The 23,089-nt window shown below is 53.4% G+C and overlaps 1 protein-coding gene across 1 annotated transcript; it reads right to left on the bottom strand.

Moving 5' to 3' along the window:
* Positions 1–18,282: 18,282 nt before the first annotated feature.
* SELENOW (selenoprotein W) lies at positions 18,283–22,506 on the bottom strand. Its single transcript, XM_013064108.2, has 6 exons — positions 22,359–22,506; positions 20,855–20,879; positions 20,695–20,748; positions 20,442–20,516; positions 20,247–20,345; positions 18,283–18,679 (listed from the first exon to the last, which is right to left on the bottom strand). Exons 1-5 carry the CDS (start codon positions 22,403–22,405, stop codon positions 20,265–20,267), a joined length of 282 nt encoding a protein of 93 aa, XP_012919562.1. The 5' UTR covers positions 22,406–22,506; the 3' UTR covers positions 18,283–18,679; positions 20,247–20,264.
* Positions 22,507–23,089: the final 583 nt, after the last annotated feature.

Below are 23,089 nucleotides of genomic sequence, written 5' to 3' on the forward strand. Positions count from 1 at the left end.
ACCCTTCGGGGTGGTGACCCTGCTGGAGGCATGGACGGCTCTGGAGGTGAGGGTTCTCAACACCAGCCTTCCTGGAAGGAACACGGAGACTGAGAGAGAGGAGTGCCTGGCCCACAGATACTCAGCTAACAATGAAGAGACACAATATCTGGGTCTTTGCCGGTTTGCCATCAAAACTGCCTGGGGCGCCTGGATGGATCAGAGGGTTAAACGTCTGCCTTCAGCTCCGGTCATGATCTCGGGGTCCTGGGCCCCACGTTGGACTCTCTCCTCAGCGGGGAGCCTACTTCCCCCTCTCTCTCTGCCTGCCTCTCTGCCTACTTGTGCTTTCTCTCTCTGTGTGTCAAATAAATAAAACCTTTAAAAACAAAAACAAAAACCCATACCTGGGTCTGAATGGGGTTTTCACGGAGGATGGACATACCTCTGGATCCTGTCCAGCTCCCAAAAGTTACCAAAGATACTGGTTATGTCAGTTGCTCTGACATAACTTACTGTATTAGGCATTAAAACTGAGGAATTTTAAAAAATATTTTAAATGCTTTTCAATTTACTTAAAATGTATTTTTTTAAATAAAATATATTTAAAATTCTATGTTAAAATTTTTTTGATGATTTCCTTGGACACCGCAAAGCTGCGTGATGCCCCGTGTCAGAAGAAGACCTCACTCAGGGCTCTACGTAGACTCCTGATGGGTCAGAGCCTTCCAGAACATTCCCAGGTCATTTCTGAGGGCCCCGGTCCGATGCCCCCAGACCTCCATACCTATACCCCCAGAACCCCCTGTTACTTCCAAAAGGACAGAGAAGGGAGAGTGGATAGGAGGAGATCAGGAAACCGGTTCATGATAAATGTTTAAAATCAACAATGTTGGCCTCCTCCTAACCCTTTTAATACAGTTTCCTAAACACCGCAGGTGCCTCTCTCTCTTCGCCTCTCCCTGCTCTGTCCACCTCCTGGCTCCCCATCTCCTCTGCCGCCCCCCTGTGGCCATCCTGGTCCCTGGGTCTCCCCAGCAGCAGGCTCTCTGACCCTGTCCAGGTCCCCATTTAGCAAATGCTCCAATCCTCTTAGGCAGGGCAGGTCTCAGCAGAGCAGAGAGAGAATTAGATCAGATTTGGGGGAGGGAAGGGGGGACACGTGACAGGCCGTGGGGGGAGGCCGGACAGCCTGTCCAGATAGAATGAAAACTCCTTCTGCTTCTCTGAAAGCCACGAGGTCTGAGACCTCTCGCACACTGAGCTCCCCATGCCTGGAATGTTTTCTCCATCTTTGGCTCTCACCTTCATGGTCAGCGTGAAACCTGACTTCCCCATCCAGCTGAATCTGGGAAGCCCAATGAGGAACTCCTGCTCCCCCAGCTGGTTTCCATCCAGCCCTGGAAGGAGTCAGGTCGGAAGAACCAACAGCCCAGCACTCACGTGCTCCACGCAGTACCCAAAGCCAGAAACTGTCCTGGTTTTCCTGCTTGCAAATCAAACAAATAATTAATCATAATAATAAGTGGTAGAAAAGAGAGAAAATGCACATCCTCCTTAATCCCTGGTAATTACCCAGGGATTATGGGCATTTTGCTGCTGTTGTTAAGTATATTATATATGTATGTGCATGTGTATACTTATCTTTTGAGTGTGCTTATTAAATCCGTAAGTCTCAGAAGTGAACAGTGTCTCCGAGACATTATTGGGTGTCGGAAACTGCAGCTCGTTCAATCATTTAACACAATAGTCATTCACTTTGTACCTTTCTAATTCTAGAATCAGATTCTAAATCTGATTCTAGATGTTGTTTGGCAAAAACAAAAACAAACAAACAAACAAAAACACCAGCAACAACAGCAAAAAAAGCAAAAACCCAACAAGGACCCTGTGTTCAGGACACACTTATTTTGCAAAGACAGACCTCCGCCACTCAAAACAAAATAAAAGATACATTACAAATCATCAACGGTTACTAAAAGTTCTATCCCTGATTCCTTTTTTGCTGTTAATGAGCTTTCCGCAGTCTGGGATGGCCAAATAGTATTTAATCATCTTCTTGGTGAACATGAGCTCCTGTAATGAACTCCATTCCCTAAAATTTCAAATAGGTGTGTTGGTGCCTATTCACAGTAGACAAACAGCTCCCAGGATAAACCTCTTATGATAAGACCGCTGAGTCAGAGGGCACTGTGCTCATTCGATTCTTTTATCAGATCTTCACTGGCACCAACTCAAAAATTCTCGGTTACCAACCTCGACCCCACCAATGGCAACAGAAAGCCATGTTCCCATCCTCCGTCTCCCCTCCCCCAGCTCTAGATGTAACCCGTCCCTCGGATCTTCAACAATCCCACGCACAACATAACAAACACTGCATTAATGTATTTTTTATTGATCTATATCCACATACTACAAAATCGTCCTATTTAAGGTGTACAATTCAATGTTTTGTCTTTTTTCTTACTGTACGTCCATGACCACGATCAACCACAGACCATGACATCGCCTCAAATCGAAACCCCGTAACCATTCAAAGTAGTCCCGATTTTCCCCTGCTGCGGCTCCTGGTCACCACAAATCCAGCTGCCGTGTCCGTGGATTTCTCTATCGTGCACATTTGATGTAAATAGAATCGTACATAGGTGACCTCTCGTGTCTGGCTTCTTTCCCTTCAGGTGACATCTGCAAGGTGCATGAGCACTCCCTTGTACGGCTGGAGTTAAAGAATATTCCACTGTATGAACATACACATTGTGTCCTGTCACCCGTTGACGGACACCTCGGTTTGATTCTACCCTTTTGCTCTTCTGAATGGTGCTGCCATGACTTTCCTGTATTTCATGTATTTGCACAGCCTAACTGAGCTTGTCCCTCCATTGACGCCTCTGTTGGACAAATGCATTGCTACACAGTGAAACCTAGGAGGGCAGGGACATTATGTCCCTGACGACCACTGTGTTCCCAGAGTATTTGTGAAGTGTTCCACCTGTCTGATGAGGAAGAGATTATGGTACTTTCCACCAAGGAACGCTAAGCAAGGGATCGCCATTGACCCCCACTCTCTCACCCACATCACCCGGCCCCTGGAGGAGTCACCATGAGTGATTAGTCCTTTCCCCACTGTGATAAGGGGGCCTGGGTTGGGGGCTGGGACCTCAGTGGCAAGACAGCCTTGGTCCCACCCTCAGGGGTCTCTAGCCCAGGGGAGCCAGACCTACAATAATGATGAGCTACGCCTACAGTAACGATATTCGTATGCTTTATTTAATTTTGAACTTGATCTTTTGTGTGATACAGTCCAAAACCATGAGAAGGTCAGATTCCCCATCCCCCCATCCACCAACCCAGGCGTGACCCTTCTTCTCCGCCTGTGCCAATCTACCAGCAAAATGTTATTTCATTTTCTTGTTTAAATTTTAAAAAATATTGTATTTATTTATTTGACAGAGAGAGATTGAGAGACAGAGAGAGCACAACCCATGGGAGCAGGAGAGGAAGAAGCACGCTCCCTGCTAAGCAGGGACTCCATCCCGGGATCCTGGGATCATGATCCGAGCCAAAGGCAGATGCTTAACCGACTGAGCCACTCAGGCATCCTTCATTTCTTTTATTTATTTTTAAAAGATTTTATTTATTTATTTATTTGACAAAGAGAGATCACAAGTAGGCAGAGAGGCAGGCAGAGAGAGGTGGGGGAAGCAGGCTCCCTGCCGAGCAGAGAGCCCTATGCGGGGTTAGATCCCAGAACCCTGAGATCATGACCTGAGTCAAAGGCAGGGGCTTAACCCACTGAGCCACCCAGGTGCCTCTCCTTCATTTCTTTTAAAAATGAAAGAGAAGTTGGCCTTGGGTCACATCTTCTACACCAAGGAAATTGCTAGATGCCCCCTGTGGACAGCAGAGCCATTGACTTGGTTACCCGTGGGTTCCTACCTGCCCGAGGAGAAAAAGATGTCCAATTAAGCCAGAATCTTGCCAGAAAGGAAGGGGCACGAATGTCCCCTTACGGTAGAATGCCCCGTGAGACACTCAGGCAAACCTCCAATAAGAACGTTTTGTTTTCCCTCATTTTGGGTCCGATCCCCCAACCTACCTACCTCTCATCTCCCGCTCATGACAATAAGAGCCCTCCCCCAGCCCTGAGCCTTGTAAGCTGTGTTCTCCCCGGACTCAGTCCTGAGCAGACCCAGCGCCAGGGAAGAGCCTTTCTGGTGCCGAGATGTGGGTCTGTGTCGTAGAGGGGCTGGTCTCCCCTCGAGCTCCCGAGACCAGAGTCCCCACACGGAGCAGCCCGTTCACTCATTCACTAAGAGGAAGGGGGGGGGTCCACCTGCACCCCAGGCAGCCTCCATCCCATAGGAAAACCAGCGCGGATCCAAACCAGCATCGGGGGCCAGCGTGTTTTTGCGCTCCTCTGTTCAGGACTCTTAGAGGGGGCCATTTAGAGAAGGAAACAGAAGGCGAGAGTGGTGTTGGGGGGCAAGCAGAGAGGCTGCTGGACCAAGCAGGCAGGACAGGATGGAGACTGGACAGGGAAGCCGGTGACTGGGGCTCCCAGGACTGGGCAGGGATGGGATGACCCCAGGGCGCTGGCTGGAGGGGCCCTTTTCTGCGACGGGGACCCCACATGATGGGCAACGTGGGGTTCCCCTGGGCGAGAGCCCCCGAGGGTGGGACCCAGGCTGGGTGGTCTCAGAGGTCCCAGCCCCCAGCCCCGCCCCCACCCACAGGGTGGAAAGGATCCCTCGCTCCCTGCGAGTCCGGCAGGGGCGGGGCCGAGGGGGCTGAGTAAGGGAGAGCTCCGGGCCCCTCAGGAGGGGTGTGGGTGGGCACCGCTGGCCGGTGGGATTTAAGCCCCGGGTCCTGGGGGCAGAACCTCGCACACAGGCCTCCGGGGAGCGAGGAGAGCGGAGGATGATGGCCCCAGGCCCTCCCGCAGGTGCGCCTGGGCCTGAGGGGCCAGAGCTGGGGCGGAGGCTGGGGAGGGACCCCCGTCCGGGAAGGGGGTCCCACACTGTGCTGTGGGGACTTCTGTGGGGCTGGGGCTGGGCTTAAGTTCTTGGGGGTGGGCTGAGCAGAGGGCGCAGTCGCCCCCTCACAAGTGTGAGCGAGGCTCTGGCCCTTCGAGGGAGGAGCTGGGGGGCAGGTGGGAGTGGGAGCCCGCCTGAGCCTGGGACGCCCACCCTGCCCGCCTTCCGTGGCTGCGGGCCCGGGAATCACAAGACAGGACCTGTAATCGGCCCGTTTCAAGGACGGGGACACCGAGGCCCCGACACGCGCAGGGACTTAGGCCGGCAGCGGGAGAGCCTGGGCCCGAGCCCGCAGGGCGTCTGGGCCACGCGCCGCCGCCCACCCGCAGCTGTGCTCCCACCCCGGGGCCGGAGCCTCCCACCTGCTCACCCGGCTTGGCCCAGGCGGCGGCGGGGGAGGGGCGGCGGCGGGCTGGGGGCTCAGACCCGGGGCTTGTCTGACCCTGGGTCCTTTGCTCAGGGCCCCCAGCACCCCAAAGGCTCCCGAGGCCCCGGAAGAAGCGCACGGTGTACCTCAAGGCGCAGCTGCGGGAGCTGAGGAAACATTTCGCGAGGAACCGCTACCCCAGCCACCAGGAGCGCCTCACCCTGGCCGCCAGGCTCCACCTGGACGAACAGCAAATTCGGGTAGGACCCCCGCGCCCCCGGGTCCTCAGTGATCACGAGATCTACTGGGAAGGTGGCACTTCGTGAGGGCTGGGCCTTCCCCCGCGCCCGCCGAGCAGACTGAGGCCAGAGGCTCCCACGCGGCTAAAAAGGGGCCCCCGTGTAGACGCGGGGCCGGACCCCAAGTTCAGTTCAAGCCCTGTGCTGTCCAAACCCGCCAACGTGATCCTGCCCGGACTGAAGCCGCGGGGCTGGGCCTCTAGGCACCAGCGTTCAGGGCCTCGGTGAGGTCCTGCCCCTGGGGTGCGGGGTGCCCACGCCCTGCCCCTGTAGCTTCCTGCACTCCACATCCCAGAGGGCTCGATTTGGACCTGGGGCCATAGGACAGTGGTATGAGGCCAGCTTTTTTTTTAATTTATTTAAATTCAATTAATATATAAGGTATTACTGGTTTCCGAGGTAGAAGTCAGCAGTCTTCTATAACACCCAGCGCTCATCACATCACGTGCCTCCTTAATGCCCGTCCCCGGTTACTGCATCCCCCCCCACCTCCCTCCAGCAACCGTCGGCTTGTCTCCTTCTCTGATTTCCTCTTGTTTTATTTTTTTCCTCCCTTCCCCATGCTCCTCTGTTTCGTTAATTAAATTTCACATAGGAGTGAAAGTATATGATACTTCTCTTTCTCCGATTGACTAGTTCCATCCAGGTCACTGCAAATGGCAAGATTTCCATTTTGATGGCTGCACAGTATTCCACTGTAGATCTCTACCATGTCTTCTTTATCCATTCATCTGTCGATGGACATCTGGGGTCTTTCCATAGTTTAGCTATTATGGACATTGCTAGTTTAAACATTGGGGGGGCAGGTGCCCCTTCAGATGGCTATGTTTGTATCTTTGGGTAGATCCCCAGTAGTGTGATTGCTGGGTCGTGGGGTAGCTCTATTTTCAACTTTCTGAGGAACCTCCATACTGTTTTCCAGAGTGGCTGCACCAGGTGGCATTCCCACCAACAGTATAGGAGGGTTCCCCTTTCTCTGCATCCTCACCAGCATCTGTCATTTCCTGACTTGTTTATTTGAACCCTTCCGACTGGTATGAGGTGGGATCTCATTGTGGTTTTGATCCGCATTTCCTTGATGAGATGGGGCTTTTGTCCTCCCAGTAGCCCCACCCCTGGGACAGAGGCAAGCCCCTTCTCACCTCTTCCTTGTCCCCCTGTCCCTCCCTCCAGGTGTGGTTCAAGAACCATCTGGCCAGGCACGCCAGGCTTCAGGGACTGCCCATAGGGCGAGGTCGGGGAGCCCGCTCTGCACCCCAGAGCCCTGGAACTCCTGCCTCTGATTCTATCCCTGTGCCTGACCCCTTCCCAGTCCCTTTTGCTTTCCCTCCTCTGATCCCTGTCCCCGCCCCTGTCCCTGCCCCTGATCCTGCCCCAGTCCTGGCTCCTGGGAGACCCATGTTCCCAGGGAGCATCTGTGTCTACAGCCTCCGCCAAAACTGGTGGGACCCAGAGCTGGGCTCCCAGGACCATGTCCCGGCTGCCCAGGCCCTTGTCCCAGCCCTGGACCTGACCTGGCCTCAGAATTCCTTCTCCTCGGACTTCTCGCCACGTCCCGTGCTGGCCCCTAATTTCACAGCACTCCTCTTGCCTCAAGACCCCCTGGAGGAACCCTCTTTCCCCTTGATGTCCGGATCCACCGAGGACGGTGACTTGGACCTCAGGAGGTTACTGGATTTATAGGGGAATCTGTCCCCACGGAATCCCGCAGTTCCCACGGGGTCAGAGGGGACAATGGTTTGATCGGCCTGCAGATGGCCTCATGTGAGTGGGGACAGGGGTCACGGTCAGGAACACACTTCCCTTTGTCCCGCCCCTGCCCTCAGAGGTGGCCTCTCATGTTCACAGCAAACCCACCCCCCCTGTGAGTGTCCCGCCAGCATTATATAGGGCGCATGTAGACATCTGTGTGGGATCCTAGGGGTCACGTGGTGGAGCCTCTGCTTGCCTCCTCTGTTTGCTTCACCAACGCTTCAAGAGCTTTCTACCATCCTTCACCAGCCGGGTTCACCCAGCTCTCCTCTGGTGGGGGCCTTCAGAAACATTTAGGATGTTGGACCTTTCAATGCTTGCCAGTCAGCTGGTTTGAGCCTTCACTATGGTTTTAATATTCATATACTGCTGATCTAGAAGTTATGCCTCACACGTCTCACACATCTCACACATCCTCGGACTTTAGGAATATTCACAAGGGGTTTGTTTTTTTAATCCCATTTTTTTTTTTAAGTAAGCTTTACTCCCCGTGTGGGGCTTGAACTCAGGACCCTGAGGTCAAGAGTCACATGCTCTACTGCCCAGAGCCAGACAGGGCCCCATTTTTATCTTTAACCCATTTATCCTTACCTCCTTCTTGATGATAATGTATTGCAAATATTTTTCCTATTTGTATTTTTTTCATAATTTTAATAAATAAAATTCCACTATTTGAACGTTGTCAAGTTCAGTGCTTCTCATTATGTCATTGTGGACCAGTTTCTTCCTTTTTCCTTACCATCCCTGGCATGGTGATATGCTGGAAAGCAACTACACTTATTAACAAAAAGGAAAAATGACTTTCACAAGAAAAGCCCCATTTTCAAGTCGACATAAAAGTTTACAAAAGCTGACATCCCTGGGTCTACATGCCTTATGGAAAAGTGTAGAATCTGTGCACAGAGGGCACAGGGTTGAGAACCCTGGGATACTGCTTTGACTATAGCTTGGGTGTGATTTGGTTTCATTTGCTTTTCCTGCTTGAAGTTAATGCTTTTCACTTTTGCTTTCTTGTTTAAGAAAGTTTTCCAGTGACGGGTGGGGGGCGGGTCTTTCATTAGCAGTTGGTCCTAAAGATATTCTGTTTTGTTCTCTAAAATCTTTATCTTGTCATTTTATCTCGTGTTTAGGAGGTCTTGAATACATCTAGAATTGGTTCTGTATGGTGTGAGGTAGGGATTCGGGGATTTTTTTCTTAGCCCTCAGGGATTTTCAGTGGTCAGTTGATGACGAGCCTGGTAATTTGTCATACGTGGGGGACCCTTTCACCTATGGGTCAGTATCTACAAAATCTATATTTGGGGTCCGCCATCTCTCTACCCTTCCACCAGTGTGTACTCCCTCTTGGCTCCTGCCTCCAGTCTCTCTGCTGCCCCCCTGTGGCCATTCTGGCCCCTAGGCCTCCCCACAGCAGGTTCTCTGACCTCCTCCTGTTCCTATTTAGCAAATGCTCCAATCCTCTTAGGGCAGGCCAGCCTCAGCAAAATATAGGGAGAATTAGCAGGGATTTAGAGGGACATGTGACAGACTTGGGGTGGGGGTGAACAACTGCCAGGATATAATGAAACCCCTCCTGCTTATGAGAGAGCCCCCAGTAGGAATGTACACAGAAAAACACCCTGAGACCCCATAAGGAGACTGAAGGGCAGAGTAACAGGTAGAGAGAGGGTAGAGATTGGGGGGGGGGGCAGAAAGAAGGGGAAACTGAGGCACCGGAATTTCTTGCTCTCAAAACCAGAACATGCAGCCCCCTTCCCCCAACATGTGTCACTTCCCATGTGACAGCAGCTGTCCTGTGTGCTCTAATACCCTTACAGAAAGGTCCTTTAAGGCAGGCAGCTTAATCCCTTGCCTCCTGGAGGTCACACCAAACATCAGAGCATCCGAGTGCCTTTCCGAGAAGACAGCAAGCGCCCAAGCTGCATGAGCCAGCACCAGGCAGCCCAGCTGGAGAGCATAGCCCTTAACCTGCACCAGCAAATTGTGCCAAGCCCATCTGCTTCTTGGACTCTTTGGAATAGGACATGTGGACAGCTGGACGTCCATGAGACTCTGGGTACCAACCATACCCTCTCCACGTGTACGAGTGGGAGTCAGATGGAGTGTGCCATTTATTTGCTCCACAAAGAGCCTGATTTCCAGGAAGCGCTGAGCAAATAGGTGGTCTTACCCTTCTGCCGCCAGACAACCCCCACCCCCACAACTCCCCTCTTCCTCCACCTCTCTGCGCTGCCTGCCCCCATGTTTCCTCTTCCTTCTCCTTCTCTGGTTCCTGCCCACACCCACCCAATCCTCCCCCTCCATCCCCAGGCTTCTCCCCAGGAGGTTTCCTTGGCCTTGACCTGACTTACCACCTGCCCCCACCCTCTTAGGCCAGGTCAGCATCTACAGAATCTGAGACTGTTCGTAGCAGCTTTATCCATGGTGGACAAAAATGCAGACAGAGCAAGGGGATGGATCCAAAAATTATGGTCTGTCCATACAGCAGGTGCCACTTGGCAATGGAAAGAACAAACTACGGATACACACAGCAACAGGGGAGAATCTCAAAATCTTTATACCGAGTGGGAAAGAAAACAGGCACGAGAGACGATATGCTGTGTGATTTTGTTTCTGTGACACTCTAAAGGAGGCAAAAACGCATCTGTTGTTACAGAAAGGAAGTCGGTGGTCGCTGAGGTTGGAGGCTTGGAGGGAAACACAAGTATGCCCCTGGGATATTTGGGGGAAGTGGGGCTGCTATTGAGTCAGTTATACCTAACATGTCAGACCTGCACACTTTAGTGAATGCAAATTAAATAACAATTTTAAAGGTTTAAAGAAAGATTTTTTTAGAAGTGTGTAAGCTTTTCATGTGAGGGTTTCTTGGTAAGAAGGAGGGATTTGAGAAGGATTAAATGAGCCAAATCATATAATTTTTATTTTATTTTATTTTATTTTTTAGAGAAAGAGTGGGGGCGGGGCAGAGGGGGAGAATCCCAAAGCAGGCTCCACACCCAGCACCCAGCATGGAGCCAGACGTGGGGCTCGATCTCACGACCCTGAGCTCACGACCTGAGCCCAAATCCAGAGTCAGATGCTTAACCAACTGGGCCCCCCAGACCCCCAAATCATATAAATCTTAACTGAGCCTGAGCATCTTAAGTGCTCAGCAAATAGAATCCGCCATCACAATGGTTAAGGATAGCATCACGTAAAGAATTTTCTCGGTGTCTGTCTCTGCCTCTGTCTCTCTCCACCCCTCGCCTGGTGCGTTCCTTCATGCCCTTCTTGTCTGGGTCCCCAGTCTCCATGGCTCACTCAACTCCTCCCAGGCTCCCATCTTCTTCCTGCCTCCTGACCCCTTCCCTTCTCTTTCCCCTCATGCATTTTGGGCTCTCTTCTCTCCTCTGTAGCTCTCTCACCCCGCGTCTCTGTAGTGTAGAGTGACGCAGGGCCGGACGAGACCAGCAGCACCAGAAATCTGCTGTGTGACTTGGGGCAGGTGACAACACCTCTCTGAGCCTCAGCAGGTAAAGCCAGACCCACAGCAGGGCTCCCCAAAGTGACTTCCTCCCAACGAGCACAGGCAGGGAAGGAGAGAACCCGGACAGACCCTACCATGGCCAGATGATTGTGTAGCCTTGATCTGATGTGACCTCCACAGTCTTCCTCCCCAGACCCATAACCCCAATCTGGTCATGAGAAAACCTTCAGACAAATTCCCACAGAGGGGCATTCTCCAAATATCTGACCCATACTCCTCAACACCACCCAGGTCATCAAAACGAGGACAGACCTGAGAAACTGTCACAGGAGACGCATCATGTAGTGCCCCGGGTGGGATCCTGGAACAGAAAAAGGACATTTGGGGAAAACTAACCAAAACCGAATCAACTAAGGGCATTAGTCAATGAGAGTTTATCACTGTTGGTTCACTCATTGTAATAAACGTACCTGCTAAGGTAAGGAGTGAATGGAGCGCTGGATACGTATTTTCTCAATTTTTCTGTAAATCTGAAATCACCCCCAACCCCCAGTCCTCCTTTCCAGAACTTCCCCCTCCTTCTGTCCTCTCTGGCGGGACCCCCGCTTGCCCCCTCTCCTGGGGCGCTGTCTCCCCAGCTCCCCTTTCCCTCTGCTGCCCCCCTGTGGCCATCCTCTGCAAGCAGTTCTCTGACCCTGACCGCTTCCCTTTAGACAAGGTTCCAATCCTCTTAGGTCAGGACAGCCTCTGCGAGCAGAGAAAGAATTAGATCTGATGGAGGGAGGGAAGGGGGGGGGCACGTGACAGGCTGTCAGGGATTGGCGGACAGATATAACAGAGCGGACAGGCCCCGGGGCTGCCTGGGCTTAATGAAACTCCTCCTGCTTATCCAACAGCCGCTGGACAGACACTGAAGGGCACAGGGGAGACAGATGTAGAGGGCGGGGAGACCAGCACAAAAACACTGGCGTGGGCAGCGTCTGGCGTCTTGACCCGCTGAATGCCTGCAGATTTCGCTACCTCTCCTCTAGATTTCTAGGGGGACGGGCTATTGCCTTCAAACAGCATCTCCTTCCCAGGGTGACCCGCAGTTTTTCAGGGACAAGGCTGACCCCAGTTCCGAGGCAGGTTAAAACTAAAACAAGCCTGCAACACCTTGTTCCCCGCAGAGATGCGAAGCTCTCAAGAGATTGCTGGGGTTCTATGTCCAAGGGTCCAGGGGCCACCTCCAAGAAGTTCAGTCTGATCTTCAAAAGAAGTCCGTCTGGCACAAGTTGAAATACACCAGAAATGGAGACCCAGATGGGTTCACAGAGGCCCTCAAAAAAGAAAGAAAGAAAAAAAACTGGAGAAAGTTGTTGAGGCTCTGGTGTACTATTCCAGACATTGCTATATTAGGAAGAATCATGTATTCCTCTCGCCTTTCTTGTGGAAACTGTAGTTCAGTGTAAACAAATAGCTAAAGAAGGCATGTTATAATTAAGCTACCTTGGGGGCAACTGGGTGGCTCAGCCTTTGGCTCAGGTCATGATCCTGGGGTCCTGGGATCGAGCCCTGAGTTGGGCTCTCGGCTCAGCAGGGAGCCTGCTTCTCCCTCTGCCTGCTGCTTGTGTTCGCTCTGTCTGACAAATAAATAAATAAAATCTTTTTAAAAGACCTTGTTTTTTTCTGAGCTGTTGTAGGTTCACAGCAAAGGAGAGCAGAAAACTCAGGGAGTTCCTGTATACCAACCACCTGCCTTCATGTACGCACAGTCTCCCCCAAATCGACACCTACGATAGTGGTACTTCTGTGGCAATCAGTGAAATTCTATTGACATGTTGTCGCCCAGAGTACACAATTTACATTAGGGTTCATTCTTGGTGTCGTGCATTCTGTGGGTTTTGGCAAATAATGACAGGTATCTGCCATTCCAGTGCCCTACAATACCCTACACGCATTCCCCACTGCAATGCCCTCACTGCCCTCGAAGTCCTCTGTGCTCCACTGGTACCTGGAAAACTCTGATCACTCTACTGTGTCCATGGCTCTTCCTCTCCCAGAATGTCTTGTAGTTGGACTCACACTGCACGTAGCCTTTTCAGATTGGCTTGTTTCAATTAGGAATATGCATTTAACTTGCATGAACACAGGTACTCAGCTAAATGAGCCACCCAGGGGCCCGCAGAATAGGCATATCTATAAAGCAGATTGGTGGGTGCCAATCGATTGGGAGGGAGGAAGGATTGAGGGGTGGGTGTTTACTGGGTTCAGTTTCTTTTTGGAGTGAAGAAATGTTCTGGAACTGGAAATTAGTGATATTTGCTCATGATTGGAAATATATTAAATGTTACCCAATCGATCGTGTACCTTAAGATGGTCAAAATGGTAAATTTTGGGTTATGTGTATTTTACCTTGATTCAAAAAATTGAGGGGGGGGGGGACAGGTACAAAAAAAAAAGTGTACTGGCAGGATGTCTTCCTCTTCCTTCCTGTTTTGGACACAGATGTGATGCTTGGAGCTGCAATGGCCATCTTGCCGTCATAAGGCAAAACAGCAAGTACATAAAAACTCAACAAACTAAAGAAAAGAGAATAGAGAGAATGATTCTGAAACCTGAATCCCATTGTTGAGTTGACCACCAACCTCAAGAGTTCTTAACTATACATGGCCTTGGGGCCCCTGGGTGGTTCAGTAGATTAAAGCCTCTGCCTTCAGCTCAGGCCATGATCTCGGGGTCCTGGGATTGAGCCCCGTGCTCAGCAGGAAGCCTGCTTCCCCCTCTCTCTTTGCCTGCCTCTCTGCCTACTTGTGATCTCTGTCTGTCTATAAACAAAATCTTAAAAAAAAAAAATACATGGCCTTGAATTTCTTTTAAGTAGGCTCCACCCCCAACTTGGGGCTTGAACTCACCACCCTGAGATCAAGAGTCAAAGGCTTGGGTGCCTGGGTGGCACAGTGCGTTGAGCTTCTGCCTTCAGCTCAGGTCATGGTCTCAGGGTCCTGGGATCGAGGCCTGCATCAGGCTCTCTGCTCGGCAGGGAGCTTGCTTCCTCCTCTCTCTCTCTCTCTCTCTGCCTGCCTCTCTGCCTGCCTGTGATCTCTCTCTCTCTCTCTCTCTCTGTCAAATAAATAAATAAAATCTTTAAAAAAAAAAAAAACAAGAGAGAGAGAGAGAGAGAGAGAGTCGAAGGCTCTATGGGCTGAGCCAGCCAGGTGCCCCAGTAAATATCCTTGAAGTTAAAATATATATATGTTATTTTTAAGGTGGGAGGAACTGCCCGGCATGAGGCGCTGTAACGTGGAGCCACGTGGAGGTGGGGCTGATGGGAGAGGAGAGTTCAGTCTTTCCCCCAGATGGAGAAAAGTCAGGAAGGGCAGGGAGGCAAGACAGGCAGTTCTCTGAGTCAGAGGGAAGAGGCTTCAGAAGCACGGAGGGCAGACTCTCCCATTTTGCACTTGACCCTGGTGACGCCCAGCCTCCCCCTGGGGTTGCCTGGACCCCACATTCCCATTTCCCTCGCCTCCTCCTTCCACTAAATCATCACCCTGAGAGATAAAGACACTTGTCTGAGGTCCCATGGCCAGCAAGTATTGAAGCTGGGATCGGTCGTAGACTAAATGGAAGGGGCCAGAGAAAGAAGAGATGATATATTTTTCCCTCTTCCGTATTTATTTGAAAAGGGTCATGTCACTACACCGAAAATGGTGACTCGCTCCGCTAGACGAGTCTCAATGACCAGAAGGGATTCCATGTGGATGATGCTCTGGTTACCCGGAATGATAGGGGTGCAGTTCTCAAGATGGCCACACGGAGTCGCTGTTGGACAAGAATTCACTGTGTCTCCCCGTTCAGGAAAGGAGGGACCTTCCCGGCTGCCTCCTTTTATTTTCTTGAAGGTGTGAATTGTCCCAGTTTAGCAAAAATAGGACCATGGCACTTTCCCTCCCAGGCACAAGATAAACTTAAAATAAAAGGACCGGGGCAGATATTTCTAGCGTTCACCGATTATTCAGGCTCACCTCCCCTTCCTGAATACAAGAAGACTGCAGTCCCCAGCCCGGCGGGGCAGATGGGCGGGGCCGTGCGCCTGTTCTGGCCAATGGGCTGCGAGGAGAGGGGATGTGCGTCACTTCCTGGCTGATGCCTTTAAGAGCCGGTGCGTGGGCCTCTTCCTCTTTCCCCGGCAGGTGCGCTGAGGATGCTGTGGGGTTAGAGGCAGCGACAGGGCTCTCCAAAAGTTTAGATCTGCAATTGCTCTATAAGGGAACCAAACTGGGTGGCTCAGTCCGTTAAGCGTCTGCCTTCAGCTCAGGTCATGATCTCAGGCTCCTGAGATCCAGCCTTACCTCAGGGGTCTCTGCCCAGTGGGGAGTCAGCTTCTCCCTCTCCCTCTGTGCCTGCGCTCTCTCTCTCTCAAATAAATAAATAAAATCTTTTTTTTTTTTTTTTAAATAAGGTAACCCCTCGCAGATGCCATGCGTATTTGATTGTAATTTTTTTTTTTTTTTTTTTAAGATTTACTTATTAGAGCTAGAGCATGCACCAGGTAGAGGGGCAGAGGAAGAAGGAGAGAGAGAACTTAAGCGGGTTCCACGCTCAGCACAGAGGCAGATGAGGGGCTCGACCCCACTACCCCAAGACCACCGCTCCAGCTGAAACCAAGAGTGGGATGCTTAACGGACTGCTCCACTCAGCCGCCCCTGAGTAAATTTAAGTAAATAAAATAACACACTGAACTCCTCAGTGACACTTGCCACATCTCACGTGCCCGAAAGCACCCTGCGGCCCGCCACTAAGTGTTGCACGGAAAGGTCCATCCTCACAGAAAATTCTGCTGGACAGTGCCTCTCCAGACCACGGAATGCACGCACAGAGGACGGCTGCCCTGGAGAGGACTTTGCTTCGGTTGTGTTCATCTGCTGAGACCTGGGTTTGCTTTGTTTCCGCTGAAGCATAACCCAGCGTGGCCTCACCCATCGGACGTCTCGCTTGAAAAACCAATTGCCGGTTGGCAGCACAACACTAAGCCAAATGGAGAAGTGAAAGCTGCGGGTGGTGTCACCAGGCAGCCCCCAATATGAGCCGAGCAGGCAGACGGGGTCGAGGTCAGGCTCCAACAAGTCTTAGCTGCCCACTTTCTGTGATCTGTCTTGACCTGGCTTAGACCTCAACCACAAAGAATTGCTTCCTAAGAAAAGCACCGGGATCGTTAGAAATGAAGACCTGCTCAGGGGTGTGGAGCACTCTTTCTCGTCGCTGTTGTTGGCGGTTGTCCTGTGACTTCTCCCGGATACCGCGGCAAACAGACCCGCGCAACACAGGCACAGCCTCGTGAGCCATTGGCATTGACTTCAGACAAGAACCACGGTGTCTCTGGAGTGAGAGGCTCAGGTCTGAGAGTTCACCCGATGAGCACTGTATCTGAGTTGAGGCAAGTGCTCTCCATCCTTCCAAAGGCATTAAGAGCTCCCCAGTCCCGAGGGAATCTAAGGGTCTGTGTGTGACCCGCCACCACGGAGGTTGTAAAATACCATTGCCATTGACCCTGCAATCTCACTTCTAGGCGTCCGCACAAAGGAACCGAAGGCAGTTCAGACACACCCCTGTGAGCTCGTGGTCTCGGGGGCAGGATTCATTCACAGGGGCCAAAAAGTCTGGAAAAAAGCTAAGTGCCCATCGGCGGAGGAGCGGACAAACAAAAAGGGGCGGTCCCTACAGCGGAATATTATTCAGCCGCGAAAAGAAATGCTGATCCATGCTACTAAGGGGATGAACCTCGAAAACGCTAAACTAAAGCGAAAGCAGCAAGACACAAAAGGCAAAGCCTTGTCCGATTCCGTTGATAGGACATCTTGGGACTAGGCACATCCCCAGAACCGGAAAGCAAATTACTGGATGCTCGCGGCGGGGAGGGGAGGGGCTTCCCTCCGTGGTGCCCATGTTCTCAGATGGTGGGTGCTGATTGCTTTTATCTGTGAATTTAGTAAAACCGTCAAATTAAGACACTTTCAAAGGGGTGAGTAGGGCCACCTGGGTGGCTCAGTGAGCCAGCGTCTGCCCTCAGCTCAGGTCGTGATCTCGGGGTCCTGGGATCGAGTCCCACATTGGGCTCCTTGCTCAGCGGGGAGCCTGCTTCTCGAGCTCTGCCTGCCCGTCACCCTCTCTCTCTAACAAAATCTTTTTTTAAAAAGAAGGGGGAATGAGTTGTATGGTATGCGTTGTATCTCAATAAAGCTATTTTTAAAGGTAAAGAGTAACATTCGTTGGACTGTGATCTCTTCTGTTTCTCCAGCTCTTTTCCTCTGGTCTCCAGCGCATGACCAGTCCCGAATGCGGTTTCGTGGGTGTCTCCAAATCAACAGCCTCATAGAATGGGATGTTTGCATCTAGATGTTTTTTTGTGGCATCTAGTGGGGTGGGTGTCCTCACCTCGCCCGTGCCACCCAATGGCCCAGCTCAGACGACCTGAGAGAAGAATTGAGCTTAATTCGGTGTGACCCGTCTGCTTCAGCACGATCCAGAGTTGGGTTCACAGAATTGCCAGAGCTCCCACTCCGTCCGCCCACAACGAGGCGTTGGAGCAGACAGAACAGCAGCATCCTTGTTTGGGGGGCTTTTGCAAAGATCCTGGTGCATGGTACACAAATGAAATTTTGTTTGCGTGTTTTGGTGATTTCATTTTTCCAGGACATGTACAAACATTTAAGATAGAAACGGGCCTCCGTGAAAGGGGTTCCAAGATATCAAGTGGGTAGTCTGTTTGAAGCGAGACTGGAGGGCCAGCCTCCCTGTGGGTCTTATAAATGGTCCAGGCCCAGAAGGAGCTCCCAAGTGGGCTTGAGACTCCTGATCACTGCCCCCCCCAATCCCCGACAGTCCCAATGCTGTGGTCCAAGGGGTACCCGAGTCTCCAACCTCCCCAAGTGGCCCTAACACCCAACCCAGCACGGAGACAGAATGACAGCTGACCATGGGGTCCTCAGCAAGCTTCGTCCACCAACGACATCCGCTCACCTTTCTCTACCAGGGGCTAATCCAACTTAACCAATTCCTAATTCCACTGTCAAGGGCGATAGCCCACTTAGGATCCCAGTCCCCTAGCCAGTTGGCTCAGTGCTGTGACTCACTCGAAGAGCCAACAGAACAGAGCATGGGAAGCGCTCTCTGGGCTCTGAAGGTGGTGACCAAAGCCAGCTCTGCTGTCCCAGGACTCCCCTGCTTTCTGTCCCATGGCTGCTGGAGTCACCAACCCACCCAGATGCGGAGGAGGGGGGCGCGCCCTGGCTCTCATGGGAGCCCCGTCGTCATGGGCTGCCATCAGTGCCCCCCACCACCCACCTCAAGCTCACACGCTGATGCCCAGGTTCCACGAGCAAAATGGAAACTCGCAGAAACGTTCCATTAAACTCACCCAATGTTTAATGAACAGTGAACCATAGACAAGTCTGCCGAAATCTGCAACTCACTCACCTGGATCTCTCTCTCGCCACCACCCCCCAAGAAGGAAGCCAGGAGCAGGACCACCCCAAATGCCAGAGAGTAGCCAGGGGGCTGGGGGATGCAGGGAAAGGGTGGGGAGAGGAAGGAGCAAGGCAGAGTGCGAAGTTACACTCCTGGGGGGGCACACGTGTGCCACACACACACACACAAACACACACAGGCAAGGACCAGGGGCGTCAGTCTCAGCCCCCACTCAGCGGCCGCAGGGACATCAGGGAAAGACCAGGCGTCCACGAGACATTTCAGTCCTTCCCGTCATGAAGCGTCTGCCAGCAGGGGCTGGGCCAAGGTCACTGGACTGTGCGGAGAAGAGGTGGGGGAGGGGTGAGTTTACAGGGACCAAGACCAGTGGGGACCCCATGATAAAGGAAGACAGACAAGTGAGGGGCAAAATGCAATCCCAGGGAGAAACTGACGCACGAAGACAACAATGCCCATGAGAGAGAAGCTGTAATCCAACGGGGAAGGTGGGCCAAGACTTCGTTCTTAATAAATTTGGGGGTGGGGATGTGCTGCTGGGCAGCCACTAGCAGGAGAGTACACCTGTCACCTGTGCCCCACGGGGACACAGCTCTCCAGACAAGCTGCCTACTGAAATGGGGTTTGGGGATGCCTGTGCCAGCTGCAAGCCCCAGAAAGACCTCTTCATGGCTCCCAACCCGCAGGACCCACCTGGCCACCAGCTCCCGGGAGCCGGGGGGGGGGGGTCTCAAAGCACTGGGAATGGAATGTCCTGCCTGGGTGACATCCCAGTTCACCTGGGGTCTTGGGCTACGGTGCCCAGCTATGCTAATGACATGATTTAAAGCGGGGGAGCCTTGGACCACAAGATAACCGCTCCTGCTTCTGGAGGGGCCAGAGGCCAAGGTCAACCACGGAGGGCGAGCTTCCCTGTGGTGATACTCCGACCATGGGGACAATGAGGAGTCCTGATGCCGCCCCATACTTCTGCTCTTCACTGACTTTCACGGCTACCCTGCTGCTATGATCATCGTACCACCCGTGTAACTTGGTGAGTCCCGAGTGTCCTTCTAGCGAATCCCTGAACCCGAGGGTCGTCTCAGGGACCCCAGAAACTGCACACACAAGACATGCAAACAAGACCCAATGCTCCCTCTCTCCTTTCCCCAACGTAAGTCCCATGTTTGCTCATGTGGGAGGAAAGCATCCACTGACGGCCCTCCCTGGAACTCCAGGCAACCGCGGGCTGATGTCAGGGGCCACCTGTCAATTCCCACTTCCAGCTTGAAGAACTGAAAGCCCCGCCCCCACCCTCACAGCTGCCAGCACATAACTGAGTCAGCTCAAGCCGCTTTGGAATTACATAATTCTTGACTTTCTCTGTTTAGCAAAGCCCTCGCTTCATCTCAGAGCTGCACAGGAGGCAAGATGCTGCTCTGTATCGCATTAATTCAATCTTCGTGTTCAAGTTCACAGCCAAGGTGACCTCACTCTGCTCTGCTAAAGAACTCTAGGAAATGGAACATGAGTTTCAAGCATTTGAAAACCAGTTTTCTGGACCCAAGTTTCCTGGGGACAGGAAATTGGGTCTACTGTTTACTGACGGAAGGCGGGGATGCTCAAAGAGAGAGAATGGGAGAGTGCTTCCAGGCTCTCAGCCGTCAGGAGCCAGAACCTGGTTCTGGAGTGGGCTAGCATGGGGTGTCCAGTTTTGGCAGTTGGGGCTCATCTAGAACACACTGACTTGGAAACGGGAAATCAGGCTCAGGAAGTCCTGAAAAGCAGTTCCGTGATCTAGAGAATAATACAGACAATGCTACCCATTCTGGATGGTATCAGGTTAGAAACGAGTCTTAGGTTCGGGGTATGTGGACCGCAGTGTGTACGAGCCGGGACCCCCTCACCTCTGCCTTCAGGGCACATTAGCCCTGAGCCAAGGCAGCCTTGACAGCGGCTACCAGCTTCAGAAACTTGCTCTCTGTGTCCACGTAGCCATCACCTCTCTGGGGAGTGGAAGAAGAGGGAAGCAGTGAGATCCCAATGCCCAGCCAGCCTGAGAATAACACGAGAAAGATGGACGGACAAACAGCCAGCCATACCTTCTTGGAGTGAACCAACTTCCCAGCTACCATCACTTCAAAGAAGCCGGTGGCCTGGGGAGTCCCCTCGCCGCACTAGGGAGAGAGATGACGTTGGAGGGGTGGAGCGGCCCACCTGGGGACACCTGCACCTATGGGGTGAAGGGTGGGGCCAGCCCGAGCCACCTGAGATACTGGGATCCCGACCCCCTCAGGGCTGAGGGACACACAAGGAGACCCATCTCTGATTCTCCTCCCCACCACCAAGACTCACGATGTCCAGGCATCCCGGGAACTCATCTTCTAACTTCTTCTTGAGTTGAAGATACTGCAAAGGAGGTGCGGGGGTGAAAACGGGGGTCAACAGGGGCCACGCCGGCTCGCCCTCCTCCCTCATCTCCCAGGGCCACCCTGGGGCTGGCCAGTCTGCTTACCTTGGACTTGTAGCCTCAAGCGCCACTGGTGGGAGGGAGTCCAAGAGAGTGGGTTCCAGGGGAGAGAGGGAGACGGTGGGGATCCAGAAGAGGAAGGAAGTGGGGGGGAGAGGCAGGTGGGTGGCAGATGGAGACACAAAGGGAAATGGAAGGGGGCCCAGAAAGACATGAAGAGGAACGCAGACAGACGACAAAGCCAAAGAGGGGACAGACAGAGGAGAAGACAGACACACAGAAAATGTTGACAACGGCACAGGGACAGGAACAGGAGGCAGACACCCACACACACAGAAAACCGACACCCAACAGAGGAGCCAAGCAACAGAGAGGGGGCGCAGAGCAAGGGGGTGACAAGGAGAGACCACAAGTATGAGACACAGGCGGAAGGAAGGGAAACAGAAAACGGGTTAGGATGAGAACCAGAGAAACAGCATCCCCACCCACAGCCCAGGGAGGTGTCCTGAAAACCTTCACTCCTGGATCCCCAGGTCCTCCCAGCCCTGAGGCTGGAATCCAAACGCCTCCCCAACCCCCACAGCAGGCTATTTCAGGAGTGGAGTCTGGCACAGGCCTCCTGGGGGCCTCAAAATCACTCCTCTCTCTGTTTTCCGGAGGGTGAGGAGACATTTCTAATGGGCCCGGGGCCAGCAGATCTCAGCCTTTCAAAACCAGAAGCTGTCCCAGGGCTTTTGACTCACGCTGGGACATGACACACCCCCGGGACATGACCCACCCCCACCCTCCCCTATAACGAAGGCAGAGCTAATATTCTCCTGCAAGCACTCTCTGGGAGGAGAAATGTGCGGAACGTGCATTTACTAGGCGCCCACAGGCAGGCCTGCCTATGCAATTGGGGCGGGGGTGTGTGTGTGTAAGGAGCAGTCAACGAGAAAATCCCCTGTCCACTCGGGACGTTTTCACGCTAGCGAGGAAGCTGGATCAAACATGCACTCCCTTCCGCGGGCCCTACCAAGATCTCTCTCTCTCTCTCTCTCTCTCTCTCTCTCTCTCTCTGCAGATGGGAAAACCCAGGCCCGAAAGGGAGGAGGATTACTAACGATGGGCACCCACCGTCTTCATTCCTTTCAAACCCACGCTTCTCGAACCTTCCCGACTCTCGCCGTCCCCACCCCATAACTATTCATGGTACTGGGGGAGGGGAACCCTCAACCTGCAGAGAGGTTCCGCTCCCGTTACAAAGGTGACCTCCACCCCCAGCTCCGCAAACGGAGCCCCCCCGGAGTCGAGTGTCTTAAATAGCCTCACACGTGTCTCGGTTCCACCTTCGGAAACCTGAGCTGTCCTGAACGCCACGGACCCGGGAGGTGGACCAACGCCCTTCCTTCGCGCCAGTCCCCTCACACCCACCCCACCCGCAGGGAACCCCTTTTCTCGGGCAGGGAGCCCCGTGGGTCCAGCCCCCAGCCCCCAGGGCCCAGCACCGTCGGGCCGAGGAGGGGTGCGGGCGGGGGACGCGGAGGGGGCCCCCGGCCATCGTGCTTACCAATAAACGACTCGGATGGCGAGGGCCATGGCTGGGGACCGCAGCATGGGCGGGACGCGGACTGCGACCCACCTGCGGCTGGGACGGACGCACTCGGCGGCTCCCGGACCTCAGCACAAAGGTTGTTACTCCGCTTTCCACGGCGCGAACCAACGCGGGGGGGAGCGGGGACGGCGGGGGCCGACGGGCCCCCACGGCGGGAGTGCAGGGACCCTGTGACCCGCCACCCTGAGACCCCACACAGCCCCTTCCCTTCCCCCGCTGGGGTCGGGCCGCGTCCGACAGGAGCCCCAGGGGAAGCCTCTGCGCGACCCCTCCCGGCCCCCCCTCCGGGCCGGAATGGTACAGCCCCGCGGGGCGGGGTTCGGACCGGCGGATCCGTAAAGAAAACGGAATTGCCAAGGAAGGTGGTGGTTTTCCAGTGTGGGCCGGGAGGGGGGGCTCTCGGGCCCCTTTTCTGCCTGGGAGAGGGTGGGAGGACCGAGCCCGAAAGCACTGGGGGTGCGCAGGGGCGCGCCGGGGAGGCCCAGGTTTCCTGCGAGCGCTACAGGGTCGCCGCTGCCTGATGCGAGCAGGGCCGCTGGACCGGGCGCCACCTGAGCCGCGAGGCGAGGGGCTTCAGGAAAGTGCTGGAAGCGGGCACCTAGCTAAGGGATTAATTAGAGCGTGGGCGCCTCTCCGAGCCTCAGTTTCTCTGTGCGGAAGATGGGCGTAATCGCCTACAGGGATGA

Source organism: Mustela putorius, unplaced genomic scaffold (assembly GCF_011764305.1).
Source record: "Mustela putorius furo isolate JIRA1106 unplaced genomic scaffold, ASM1176430v1.1 tig00000196_pilon_pilon_pilon, whole genome shotgun sequence".
NCBI classification, from domain to species: domain Eukaryota; kingdom Metazoa; phylum Chordata; class Mammalia; order Carnivora; family Mustelidae; genus Mustela; species Mustela putorius.